Source organism: Symphodus melops, assembly GCF_947650265.1.
Source record: "Symphodus melops genome assembly, chromosome: 3".
NCBI classification, from domain to species: Eukaryota; Metazoa; Chordata; class Actinopteri; order Labriformes; family Labridae; genus Symphodus; species Symphodus melops.
The window spans coordinates 7863556-7877094 of NC_136693.1; the positions used below are offsets into that span (position 1 = coordinate 7863556).

The following is a 13539-nucleotide window of genomic DNA, read 5'->3' on the forward strand; positions in this document are numbered from 1 at the left end:
AAGAGTGACTAGCTCCCTCCGTGTTGGAAAATGTCGAAAGTAGATCCAGAAGTTTGAATAAAATGGCATCTTTGAAAGAACATGTTTCTCCTACAAAAAGGGCAAAGTGTAATAAGGATTTTGTAGACTAAATTCTTGTAAAAACTTCACTGGTATCGAGAAGATGATGAAATAATCCTCTTTTTGGAAACTTAAATAAAGTTGCAAAATAAGTGTTAAAACTTTAAGTCATAAAATTCTCAAAGTAACAAAAATAAGAACAAAAAGGTTTTCCAAATATTGAAAATGTTAATTACTATATAACTATCGATTTTTTTTTTTTTTTTTAAATACCTGCAGCTATTAGATTTTCTACATGTATGACACTTTATAACCTACTATTGGGGAAGTTTTTAATTCTCAATCAAGGAAGACAAGGAACATTTCCTCATTCACATACTGAATGATACGAGATGTGCCTCTGTCTGTACAGTGAACAAATGCATAAACTAAAAGTCCCTTAAAATCTATCTGCTTAAACTTTACATTATCCCATAGGTCATGTCAGTACTGTAGTCGGAACGCTCACGTTTCTCTTCGTTGACGTCACAGTCGACGTAATTGCGATGTGCTAAGCAGCGCCATATTGAGATAACACGAACGACAAAGAGGAGGAAGTGTCTGGGGCGAGGGAAGTCTGGGCGTCTCTGCTTAGACTCCTGCCCCCACGACCTGGCCCTGGTTAAGTGGCAGAAAATGGATTGAAAGAGTTAGTTTAGGGAGACAACGAGGAGCATGACATGCACTTGTTCTGGGACATTCAACATTAAGTCTAGGTCTTATGATATTCTTCTTGAAAATACACATTTGGAGGTCTAATGTGTTTGTTTAAAGTGTTATGGTACAAGTAACCGTAGTACCAAGTCACTTTACTGATTCTGTAACATAAAGGCGGCCTGTGGGAATATGACACGTAATCTAAATATCAAATCCTATTTCAGGAATCTGCATGCAGCTGCATCCAACAAGTGGCTACAACTCAACTCTCGATTCTCAAGTCACAGGTCAGGCTGTAAATAATGGCAACCCATACCTGCTAGAAAAAATGCCCATCTGCCAGAGGTTTTATTGTTGACGGACGGCCACTGATGGGCACCTGGATTTCAAGTCACCTAAGTACAAGGTAGGTCACAAATCACAGGGATAAAAGGTATTTGAATTACATGTCTGTTCTCTGATATAAGTTATAAATAAATTTGCAATGGACAAGTTCTCTATAGAGCTGCGCTAATAGAGTTATAAAGAATATAAGACAGTACCATCTTGTGGAGAAATTCCGTCATTGCACTCGGTTGTAGTAGGAAAAAAATGAAGCGTCACACAAAAGGCTGTCTGTTTGAACGCAATCACATTTATTGTCTTTTTTTCTATGCACAGTTACTAAGCAGCTGGATGAGCTGTTCAAATGAATTGGATATAGAATAATGGATTTTTCACAATGTAACCACTCCCCAAAAATAAATACACGACTGAAAGTGTTGCACAGCTCCAAAATATACAAAGGCTTGGAAATAATCATGTAAACTTTGAAAAAAAGTATTGTTTGTTTTTAAGATTTTATTTGTTTATTTTACAAAAGAAAGAATTTGAAACATGTTTTCTTTAAAAACTTATTTACAGGTTTATACAAAAATACAAAAGTGATTCAAATCTGTTAAGTCTTAGCTAGTTTTTTTTTATTATCATGGAGCCTCTTTTAAATAGATTACACTGTATCTTTAACATGTGTATATTTTTCTGTTCTCTGTGGCAATTTTGAAGTCTGTTTTGTGTTCTTCCATACTGTACACCTTTAAAAAAAAAAAACGATTTAGTGATTTTGTCAAACTCCCCTATATGTCAAAATTGTGATCAGACATTTCAAAACAGTTTTGGAAAAAAAGAATCTTTAAAGGTTATATAACTTCTGGCTTTGTTTGATTTCCAAGCTAAAGACGACTGAGGTTTGAGACAAGACATGAGTGGTCAACTACAGCCTGCATTGCAACCTCACTGTTTGTCTTTAATCAAATTGTGACAATCAATAAATCAATCAATCAATCTTTTCTTTTACAGGTAAAGGAAACGGTCTTAAAGTAAGGGTATAGAATAAATGCTTAGTACAGTACGGAAAAATCACAGTAAACTAAATATTTAAGCAATCAACTTGTATGTCCCAATCTCAGTGTGTTTTATGTGTAACTCTATCAGATTTAGGAAATGTGTGTTTCAGTTCGAATGTTAAGTGGAATTCAATAAACTGTGATGAGTCAAAAGTAAAGACAATGACTTCATGGTCAGATCAAACTATTTTAAGGGTCTGTAAATGGATATTTAACCCATTTCGGTTATTTTTTTTATTTGTACATTTGATCCAAAACAGTTTGTCCAGGTTTGCACTTTAAACTGAATCAGCAGTTTCTCCTGGAAAATATTTCTCTCACTTCCATAGCTCCATCAAGACAAGTACTCAGCACCAAGAGTGTTCAGATTCTCAATCCCAACAGATCGGTTTTTTTTTTACAGTCTCTTATACCTATGATTGTCCAGTGAGTAGATATACAGTACAAGATAAACCCCTGTTTGTGATCACGACTATACAGAACAGAATTAGCCAGACAGTTTGTACATCTATAGAACACTATTGAACTTGACATTGGAACAGAAAATACAAAAATGCTTCTCGTGGTATGGAGACATCCCTCAGATAAAAAGAATGATATGGTGGTGTTCTTTTCTTTCTTAATTTTTTCTTATTGCATGCGATAAAAAACACAACAAATAAAACAATGAACAGGAACAAATGGGGTTTAGCAATATGGGTATGACGAATGATAAATTCAGATAATTTCACAGCTTTTTACTCTCCCCATCGTACACAGTGTCAGTTCTGCAATTCTGATTCGCTGAGTATTTAACAGTTGTGGCTTTGTTATCTATCTATCTATCTATCTGTCTATCTGTCTATCTATCTATCTATCTATCTATCTATCTATCTATCTATCTATCTATCTATCTATCTATCTATCTATCTATCTATCTATCTATCTATCGAGCCATCTATTTCGCCATCGCATTTACAATAAAACAGTAATATGCTTGTTGAGGTATTCACAGAATACAGTGAATGGTTTCGACTGAAGTACGGTCTCCGTATGCAAAAGTATATGTCTTGTGTTTGCTGTGGTAGGCAGGTGAGAGTTCAAACTGTTCACTGATGGTACTTTTTTTCGTTAACACACTTAACAGTCCATGTGTGACATATTTCGGAAGGTAGAGAAGGTTTACGCCATAGTTCAACGCAGTTGACAGAAGCTGCCACAATGCATTGGATGCACAATAGATTTTTTATTTTTTTAGCGTTGGTGGTATGTAGTCCTTCCCTGTCTTTATCTTTTCTCTTTGTAATTTTAAGTTTGAAGGGTTGGACAAAATGGTGTACACCAGCCACTGGGTTGAGCTTTCACCTGTCTAATGCTACTGGGTCAGTGCAAATGAAGGAGAGGCAACAAGGAGAGGAGAACAGTGTACATGGTTAAGAGTCATGTGTAATGTTGCCAGTGAGACCTGTTCTTCTATGCTACACTCAGGTTTATTCCCTATAAAATTTCTGCTTGTTGTATTATATAGATATGACTTTATATTTAGTACAAATATACATATGCAATTTCACTATAAGATAGACTTTTGTTTCAAGACAAATTCTTGAAAAAACATCATCAAGTGCAAAATCGAGGTTGTTTCTCAGAAATCTTTTCAAACTAACCTCTAGCCAAACCGATTTAGGACCCTCTAAAGCATTTTTACCGTCTGCACTCAATGGTATCTTTAAAACTGCTTTGAAATGCACCTTTTCAACATCAAGTCAGCACAGCAAGACTGGCCAGCAGCTGGAAAACCTTGAATCAGTCTTAACATACTACATTTTGAGGTTGGGTTTAAATAAGTATGTGATTGAATTCTGATGAAACATGGTGCAGGTCCATGTCTTTGCAGGGACTTGTAAATGCCCTGTTTACAACCACCTCTTGTAGAGAAAGGCCACTGTGCGATTGTCCATAACTAGCCTGTATCTTTGACAAATGGGCCCCATCTAGACGCAAGCCCTTACTCCTTGAAAGACTAATCATTCTTAATATACAAAAGAACCACAAAAATGTTGACAGAAACCAGTATCCAGGGGATGTTTCCATATAGGGTCATGCAACATGGTGAATATCATCATCATGTTCTGAGGCATAGTTTTACAAAAATACATGCATCATGTTATCCTCTTGGACATATTTAATGTTAAGAAATGTGTCATTGGCTCCATCTGTTGTAGAGTCTGAGTCAGGTCTGCAGATGGAAAGAAATTGATAAGTTGGTGCTTTGTCCAAAGTAAAGAAATATTCCTTGCTTATGGCAGATGTATTGAGTATGTACTCTGTGAAGTTTGGCCAATGCTTTGGGCACCAAAAGTTAAAAGAATATGTATTACATATGAGTTTTTTGTAATTTATTAAGAAAACATATCCTCTGGGACACAGACATACCCACACCATTCAAAACACAAGAAGTAAAAATATCAGTGGATAATGCTTGTTCATGCACAAGCACATAGTCCATAATTCGTAATTTACCAAATATGTGGGACTGTTTTTTAAACATTTTTTGTTTTATGTTAGAAAACATGGTTCAATCAAAATAGGTCTTAATTATTTCTCTTTTAACTATGAGGAAGCAATTTCTTTTCGATGATGAAGTCTTTAGATATCCTTTAAGTTTTCTTAAACATCTCCTTATGGTTCATCTCACAACACTCTCTCTGACAGTTGGATATAGATAATTGGCCAACTGGGTGCTGTTTTAGTAACAGTCAGACTTTGTTAGAACTGGCCTCAATTACACACCTTTTAAATGTGAAAAAAAGTAGAAGGGATCATTTCAAATGTAGGACACAACAAGGAAAAGAGAACATCCCTCTTCAGGTGGTTTTAAGATGATCTGTCGTCATGGGGGCTTCCATCTGAGTTCTCTGTCTCCCCTTCAGAAATGGCTTGCATGGGGGCTGTGTAGAGGCGGCTGCGTGTACTGTAACGACTGCTGTTGGCTACAGGGGGTATCCGAGAACGTCCCTGTCGAGATGCAGCTGACATTTGAAGAGTTTTGGGTGTGAAACTCTCTGAATTTGCCCTGGGAAAAAGGCCTGGTATTTGGATTTGATCAAGGCCAGAAATTGCGGGCTCTTGAAAAGCAGAAGGTAATTCCTCGGACTGCCGAATGGACCCTTCCTGAACAGACTCCCCAGGGATTTTAGGGGTGATGGGGCTCTTTAGAATTTCTGTGGCAGACATTCGGTAACTGGAATCGGACCGGCTACCTTTCTTGAGCAAAAGGAGTTTAAACTCCTCGTTGGACGTGCTGGATTTTTTGGCGCTGCGGTAGATTGGCACTGGGGCTCGTTGTGATCCAGCTGCAGTGGCTGATGTGGCTGGGATGTTGAGTGGAGGGGCTGGTGGGATGATAACAGTAGAGACAGGGACCACTGGAGCAGTAGGGCAGAGACGAGACTTTACATTTAGGTCTCCTGAATCTTTCCGGCCAAGCACCTTTCTTTTAGATCTGGGAAAAGAAATTTAGTATTAATGAAGATAGTATATGAAAATAATGATAAATAAATTTACTTTGAATAAGCTGTCAAAAAGATAAACAACTATTGAAAAATGTGATTCACCTGTGTATCATAGCAAACAGATCCTCAGTTGTACGGGTCTTGTTGGGTGATGTGATAATAATGTCTTCATCCACTTTGGTGTCATCCGTCAGAGGGGAGAGTGAATTATCACTGGGCGTGGAATCTGTAGCATACAACATCCCTATCACATGTCATCTGGTTGTCTGATCACTAAGTGAAGTAAACGTAATTTCAAATGCTCCTTGATTATAGTTAAGGGGTTAAACATTGTTTTTCTTTCTTTGTAGCAGTACATAAAAATAACAGCAAGCAGTAATTTAGTTTATGGTCTTCTTTTTTAAAAAGGGAATCTTCCTACTTCAGCCCATTTAAAATGGTTGAAAAGCCTACCTTTACTGAAGTAATCCTCAGTGTCAGGAGTAGTTGAGTCATCTTTGCTCTCCTGTGGTAGATGCTGATGGGCACTTCTGGTAGCACCTGATGTCACTTCCTCCTCTTCTTCCTGCTCTTCTTGTCCTCTCTTCCTTGCATCGCTGATTAGGTAAGGATGCGATGTCTCAATTGTGTTACCAGGCACTTTGACTGGACTAGCCCAGGGCCCTGAGTCTAAGTGTGATCCCCCAGCAAATTCATATGCTGGGGGAGGATGGTGGTCGGAACGAATGCTTCCTCTAGAACATGCAGGTCTTGGTGGTTCTTTAATCTGCTCTTCCTCTTCTTCCTCCTCGTCTTCATCATCATCATCATCCTGGGAAAACGAGCGCTCCCCTAAAACCCTAAACTCAGGGTGTGCATGAGATGAGTGTGTGAGCCCTCTGAACTCTGTGTGTGAATGAATATGTGTGTGTAGATCCACAGGAGAAGGGTGGGGTGCACGGGGCACAGGCCGGTGCAAGGGTGAGCTGTCCTCTGAGAGATCAGATGTTGGATCCATCCGGGCTCTGAAGGCTGTCATAGCCCAGAATGTTCCTGGTCCATAGCGGTCCTGTCTAAGTAGCAGGCTTTCATAGGACGGAGGCCCATCAGGATGGCGGCCGGGTGGAGGTGGTTGCAAGTGTTCAGGGGAAGAGGTGTGGTCATGAACTGGGGGTCTGGGGGGTGGTCTGCGAGGAGGGAGAGGCCTAGTGTTAACAGGTGGTGGAGCAAGAGTACAGCCACTTGGAGGACATTTTGGTCTTGTAACAGTCTCCACTCCAATTACTGTGTCCTGGTCTTTAGTGGCAGCTCTATCTGCAGGTTGACTAACAGAATGGAGCTGCACTGAACGAAGAGCAGATGGAGTAATTGCTAAGAGATTGGAACTGGGAATTGTTAGAGCAGAGTTTGAACTTAGCAATGGGTTGGTATTTGATGCCTCAGGGACTAATGACTTTGTTCCAGAGACTAAAACATTTGCAACTCTGTGTTTACTGTGGTGGAGCGTGTGCATGTGGTGTGTCCGGTGGGATAGCGTATGTCTGACATAACTGCCTTGAAGAACATTGAGATCAAGTTGAGATGGTGGAGGTGGGAAGTCTGGGTCTCTCTTATATCCAGAGGAAATAGCAGTCCCATCTCTGGGGAAGTGCTGCAGGGAAGAAAGAGAAGACTTCCTCTCGGGCACTTTGGGCTTCCTCTTGCCGGTTGAGGGAGACAGAGGTCCTGGGAAGAAAGCGGCAGAAGATGAGGGCAAGGTTGATGTTGGAGTCTCTGATTGGCTGGAATAGCCACTTGATGGGGAGGCCAGGCCAGCTAACTTCTCAGGTGACCCAAGTTTGAAGTCTCCAGGTGGTAGTGGTGGACTTGTTGCCCTGGTTTCTGCCTGTGCAATGGCCTGGGTTTCTGTGGAGGAGGAAGAGCTGTCTGGTGATTTTATACACTCCATGACAGTAGTGCCAGTAGCTGTGCTTGAGTTGGACATGGACGTGTACTCACCATTGTTGGACTTCAGCTCAGTGTTGTGAAGCCACAGGTCTGCATAGTCAGATTGCACTGCACCTTCATCCTTAAATGAATGTGTATCTGCAGAGCTGAAGGACATGGGTTCTATAATGTCGACAGCCCCTCCAAGTCCCATTCCCCAGGTTCCCAAAGGCTCTGCCACTAAACAAGATGTCTGTAATGGTTCTGGAGCACCCCCCAGCTCCAGCTCCAGCTTCATATCTGTGGAAGACGATGTAAATTCTTGTTCACTAATTCTCTTTGGTTGATCCTGATCTGTCTGTGTGTCTGTTCCAACATCAACACTACTACTTGTTTCCTTCAGTGATGTTGTCCGTTTAGGTGGGGGAGGTTTTACTTTTGGTTTCCTTAGTGGACGACATGTCCTTCCCAGGGTCATAGTGCCTGCTCTGAAGTCAGCTGAAAGTGTGGGGTAGTTTCCATGGGACAGTGGTGCTGCCACAGTGTTGGATTTGCCACAGTCAGGCCCTGGGTCTGCATAGTTATACATGTATCCACTGTAACTCTGATTATACTCCCCAAAATGCACAGAGGAAGAATAGAAGCTGTCTGTATCAGATGGGTAATGAGAGCCACACTCTTTTCCAGCGTTGCTTGTCTTGTTATCACTGTAACATATGTGGTCTTCAAGACCTTGTTTGGAGCTATAATCCTGGGCTAACCCATGGCTCTGGCTAAGGGTTTGGTTATGGTCAAGGTCATGATCGGGATCAGTCTGGTCTTGGTCTGGGGGGTATGTCCACTCCCCCTCACTAGCAGTACTGACCCCTGCATCATCCAGCTGATCTGTGGCTGAGGATGTAAATGAGCTTGACCTGTGACCCTGGCCCTGGGGCCTGAGGTCAGAGTGGTATGATGGATCCAAGGAGAATCCTTCATCAATGGCATTGGGCACAGTGTTTAGTGACAGCTCTGAGTCACAGTGAGATGAACCTGTCAGAGGTGGAGAAGAGGGCGGGGGAATGGTTTCAGATGTCTGAGAAGGGCAGGTAGAGCTGGAACCGCTCCAGTTCCCACTTGATGACTGGTGGTCCTCCTTGTGGTCCACATGGCTGCCTAGAACTCCTGTTGTAGAAACAGAGTGGATAGGGCTACTGAAAGTATCTGAACTTGATGAAATCTCACAGCTGCCCATGTCAGCCTTGCGGGGCAGGCGGGAACGACCCCTCTCCATCCAGCTATGCTCTGGACTTCCTCCAACTCCTCCCCCTCTGTCTCTGTCTCCAGATCGTTGCAACCTTTTTAGGCTTCCAAGTTGCAGTGGCTCAGGAGCTGCCTGATCATCTGTGCTCTCTTCCTCATCCTTCATCATCATCATCATCATTCTTGGACTTGGACCGGGTGGAATAAAGTCCTCTGCTTCATATGGTGAAAGCTCCTCATCTTCGTCATCATCATCATCATAATTGTCGTCATCATCCTCATCACTGTCCATTAGACGTCCACCCTCGCGTGGTAAGCTGCGAGAGCGCAATCGTACATGAGCTGCAGCACTGGTATATGAGGTGTCTGACTGGTCACCCAGGGAAGAAATGTTCCCTGTTGAATGGGACAGAGAAGCAGGGATTCCCTGATGGCCACGTTGCGCTCTAATGCGCCTTCGGGAAGGAGCAGCTGTACCTGAAGAGGGGAAAAAGAAAGAAGAGGGAAGGGAACAGAGGGATATATGGATTTACATGGATGTCTACCATTTTGTGTTACCCTCAATACACAGTTAAACTCAAGTTTGATGGATCTAGTTTGTAGATGAAAGCATACTGGTTTGGTAGTTTAATGGCTGCCTTCAGATGGTTGTCCTGTGGAGAGTTCCTAAAAACACAGTTTTTTCACCATCCCAATATTATTGGGAAGTAACGGTGGTTGCACACCTACCAGCAATAATACTGAATGGGGAAAATCAGAAAGTATCTAATGAAACAAACAAAGTAATGTAGTTATTTTTAAATGACAATTAGGTATGCGACTCCTGTAGGGTTAAAAAAAAAGAGGCTGCGTCTAATCACACTACTCTCTCTATACACTATAAAGGGCTTCTTTAAAAGTTCTACATTTGGTGTGCTGTCAGAACTATGAGAGAAACATAATATAGCATAATATATATAGTGGACTTGTATCTTACAGAACATTCAGAAAATGAATGTATAACAGAAGGTCACAAACCAAGCAATATATGCCTAGTGTCCTTGTCAGGCAAAACTGCAAACTCTGTGTGACACAGGATGTAAGGTATACTTTCTCCTGGGTGATATACTGTGTTTTTAGGGAGTCCCCTCTCCTCTTCAAACTTAGCAATGGCAGCTTTCTGAGGAGGAACTAAACATTATCCTAGAAATAGTGACAGTAATAAGTGCAAAGTAAAATATTTCATCTTATTTAATAGAACTTTTTGTCCTAGTCAGTATCACAACTATGTGAGCCTGATAGACTAAAAAGAACTACAATAGAGAACAATATATATTTGTGCATTCTGAGAAACGTACATGCTATAAGGAAATCATCTGTCTGGCAGCCAGAGTCACGAGTGTGATGGAGGCGACCACTGATAGAGAGGTCTTCCTGACAGAGAGAGAGTTGGTGCGGGTTGGCATGGACGATCACTGTGCGCTCCCTTGCTACAGGTGATTCATCTGAGTCTGAATGCGAAGAGACAAAGCATGTTGAGTGTCCAAAATATCAAGGACAAACCTTTTTTTTTTTTTGAGGATATAAGGAAAAGAACCAAACATGGCCTCCACATTGGAAGGCGATCCACAATACATTGAGGCTAATTTTGAAGTTCTTGCTATTAGTCCTAAGATACTGCTGAGAATTGGGCTCCCCGTGAATATTGATTAGACTAATAAAAAATCTAAACTGTAGGTCATTTATTTAAACCATATGAATTGGCTACAAAACTAAGGTGAATGAAAAACTGCATGCACAACAGGTACAGCTATTAGATCAGGTTGCTCAAAGGTAGCTGGCATTGGCTGGTTAAAAAGAGTGTAATGACTGGAAAGTACTTTTGAGTACATGTGATTGTTGTTGCTGATTTAGCTTTCTCTCATGGATTCATGGCTGCATTTGCAAGAACACATGCCAGAGCTCAGCAAATGAATGGGTAAATTATCGAATCGATGAAACCAATAGCAATATGTACGACCTACAAAATCAAGACCCGCACTCTATAATCTCCAAATTTTTCCCCAATAAGCAGGTGTGCCCTATAACATACCCATATCCTGTTGTACTCTTTTGGGTATTCCTGTGATAGTCTTCCTCCTCCTCAACTTCCTTCTCCTCTGAAGAACTGACTGGGAATGAACTAGAGAGCAACGAGCACTTGCTTCTCTGTCAAACCCAACTCCTGCAATAACAATACAAAAGCAATGAGCCATAAGATAATCTTATAAATTTAGTTGAGTTCAACACATAGATAAGCAGGTAGTCTGATTTTGATTAATGATTTGGGAACAGGGGAAATTTGTTAGCAGTGTTGTATTAAAAGAGGGCCTAATGAGTACCAGCCCTGCTCTTGCTTATGTTTTTATTTTTTATTTTTCTTCATTTCATCTCACCTGTAACGTTTATGGGAATAATGCACGAGGAGACAGCATGAGAATCAGAGGTGTTATGATCTGATGGCGGGTGGTTTTCCTTGGACCAGTTTGTCTGTTTATCCTGGGTTGAGGGTGCATTTGGGACTGAGGCTTTTGCCCTGTGTCCTACCAGGACCTCACCGCCTTCGCCTTCCTCTGTAGCGGTAGCCTGGGAAAAAACAGGCAATACAGCAGCAACATTACATACCTGTTCATACAATTCTACTGTTGTAATCATTGTTGGCTAGACTACAATACAATATTTGCAGTGGAAATGTATAGCATAGATTTCAAGGCATAAATGTACAAAAATTAAAAACCAATGTGATCTAAAGATAATCATACACGCAACAAAAAATGCTTGATACCTTTCTATTCCATGGAATGAAGATGCAACCTTCAATAGGGTGAAGTGAGTAAAAGCACTCAAACTAAAAGCACAAAATATGAAAAAAAAGAAAAGCAAAAAGAACTGATGACATGACATTCCAAAATATTAAATCATTGTAAATAAATAAATAAATAAATAAAAAATCGGTAAAGAAAGGTCCAAATATGAAAAGAGAATGAGACAGACACATTTTCTGGTTTTCTAATAAAAACAGTCATGCCCACTGTGATAAAATCATGAAATCTTACTTTTAAATCATTGATACTTTTAAAATCTTGCCATCATTTCCTCAATTTTCAATAACTTATTGAAGGAAAGTCTGAGCTACAATCTATGGCAGATTAAGAGTTTAGTGAAAGTAGTTGTTTCCCATTCAGAAATCTTTACCTTTCTTTGGATCGTCTGATTATCTGCATCTCTCCCTTGCCTCTCCTATGGAAAAAAAGAAAGCACATAGAAAAACACATGGGTGTATGTGCAAACAGATTTAAATAGATGTTTTAAAAATAATGGAATAATACTGCAATCTTTTTTCAGTCTGACCATTTGACCTTTGATCAGTCTGTATTTCAGGATTTCTTACTTTTCTCTGTATTGTCTGCATCTCTGTTTCTCTCACGCTCCTCTCCTTCAAGAGCCAAAGAAATAACGAAGTTAATGATAGGTTAAAAAAGACAAGTCCTCAATAATAAAAACATACGTATCATGCATACTGATGAATAATGAACAAACAACCACATGATTGTTTACACTGAAGACCCAAGACACACAACAGTAACTGTACAGGTAGACGAAGCTTAAAACAGGGACCAACATGTTAGGCACATACAGACAGGAACACACAGATCTGTTTACCTTCCTGGGTTGATATTCTAACTCTCGCTCCCTCTCTGCTCTCTCTTGCTGCATGGAAACATTGGAATGACAAATCGTATCGTATAGATTCAAGATATAAAAATCACACAGAAGTATGTTATATTGGCTAAAGCTAAAGTTTTACCTAAAACTCTGCCAACTCAAGTACTTTTAATTTCTGTCAGTGAAAGTAGATAATTGGTGGATAAATATGCCCTGATTGGTTGGTTGTTTACATTGTATTTTTAATAAGCACAGTGAGTTGTCCTTACCGCCCGAGCCAAGCGACTCCTCTGTTGCCTGCGAATGGAGTGTGGTGAGGGAAACGTGGGCATAGGCGGCGCCACTGAGATAGAGATGGTCACCCTGTTTCTCTCCCGACTTGTGGAGCGCTGGTGCTGTTGTTCGTCTATGAAAAACAGGCCACTCATGAAAAATCACAGCCAATGCTATACTTGTAGATAATAAAATGCGTGTGCAGACTGGATCTGCTTCCCTCACCTCGATGCAGGGCTCTGAGGCTGAGCTGAGCGCTTCTGTGCAGCTCCTCCAAACATGGTGGTCGGGTACAGGGATGAAACACGTTGTGTTGCTGGTGCCATGGAGCCTGATAGTGAACAGATAGCTTGCTCTCTATATCCAGGTTTGACACGGCTAAGAGGAGAGAGAGACAGAACATATTGATTAATTATGACATGTCTGTGTACAAAGTAGTTGATAACTTTGGTTATGTAATAACTAGGGGTGGGATTTGATTAAAACATTTTTAACTAATTTACTCAGGTTTTTTTTGTAATTAATTCATTGGAATTAATCGCATTTTAGGTGATATTATTATAGACATAATATTTGCCCTTAAAAGCAACACTTCTCAATCTAAATGGATTTTGGTGGATGAATGAATGCAATGCATGCAATTTTACTTGCTTCTCAGTTTTATAAAGCTGTTAGAGCTTGTTTGAAATAGTTTTTCTGCACAGCAGCTTGAAAGTTGGATCACATGTTGCCATCTGTAGCACATTTTCGAACCCCTTTTCTTCTACCACTAAAAGTGGCTACAGTCCAGAGCAATCAATTTA

General features: G+C 40.5%; 1 protein-coding gene across 4 annotated transcripts in view; it reads right to left on the reverse strand.

Annotated features, from left to right (window-relative positions):
• Positions 1-1368: 1368 nt before the first annotated feature.
• Positions 1369-13539, reverse strand: part of nhsb (Nance-Horan syndrome b (congenital cataracts and dental anomalies)) — a 49253-nt gene continuing 37082 nt past the window's right edge. The window contains exons 2-14 of one of the 4 annotated variants that reach the window (XM_079339427.1): positions 12962-13114; positions 12733-12869; positions 12461-12508; positions 12189-12233; positions 11993-12037; positions 11583-11645; positions 11194-11383; positions 10851-10982; positions 10117-10269; positions 7610-9256; positions 6086-7516; positions 5735-5858; positions 1369-5622 (exon numbers count right to left, since the gene is read on the reverse strand). In XM_079339427.1, coding sequence (XP_079195553.1) covers positions 4995-5622; positions 5735-5858; positions 6086-7516; positions 7610-9256; positions 10117-10269; positions 10851-10982; positions 11194-11383; positions 11583-11645; positions 11993-12037; positions 12189-12233; positions 12461-12508; positions 12733-12869; positions 12962-13114 — 4796 coding nt within the window. In that variant the 3' untranslated portion in view covers positions 1369-4994. Of the gene's footprint in view, positions 5623-5734; positions 5859-6085; positions 9257-10116; positions 10270-10850; positions 10983-11193; positions 11384-11582; positions 11646-11992; positions 12038-12188; positions 12234-12460; positions 12509-12732; positions 12870-12961; positions 13115-13539 lie in introns of all 4 variants that reach the window. The other 3 variants (XM_079339425.1, XM_079339426.1, XM_079339428.1) reach the window with 3 other exon arrangements.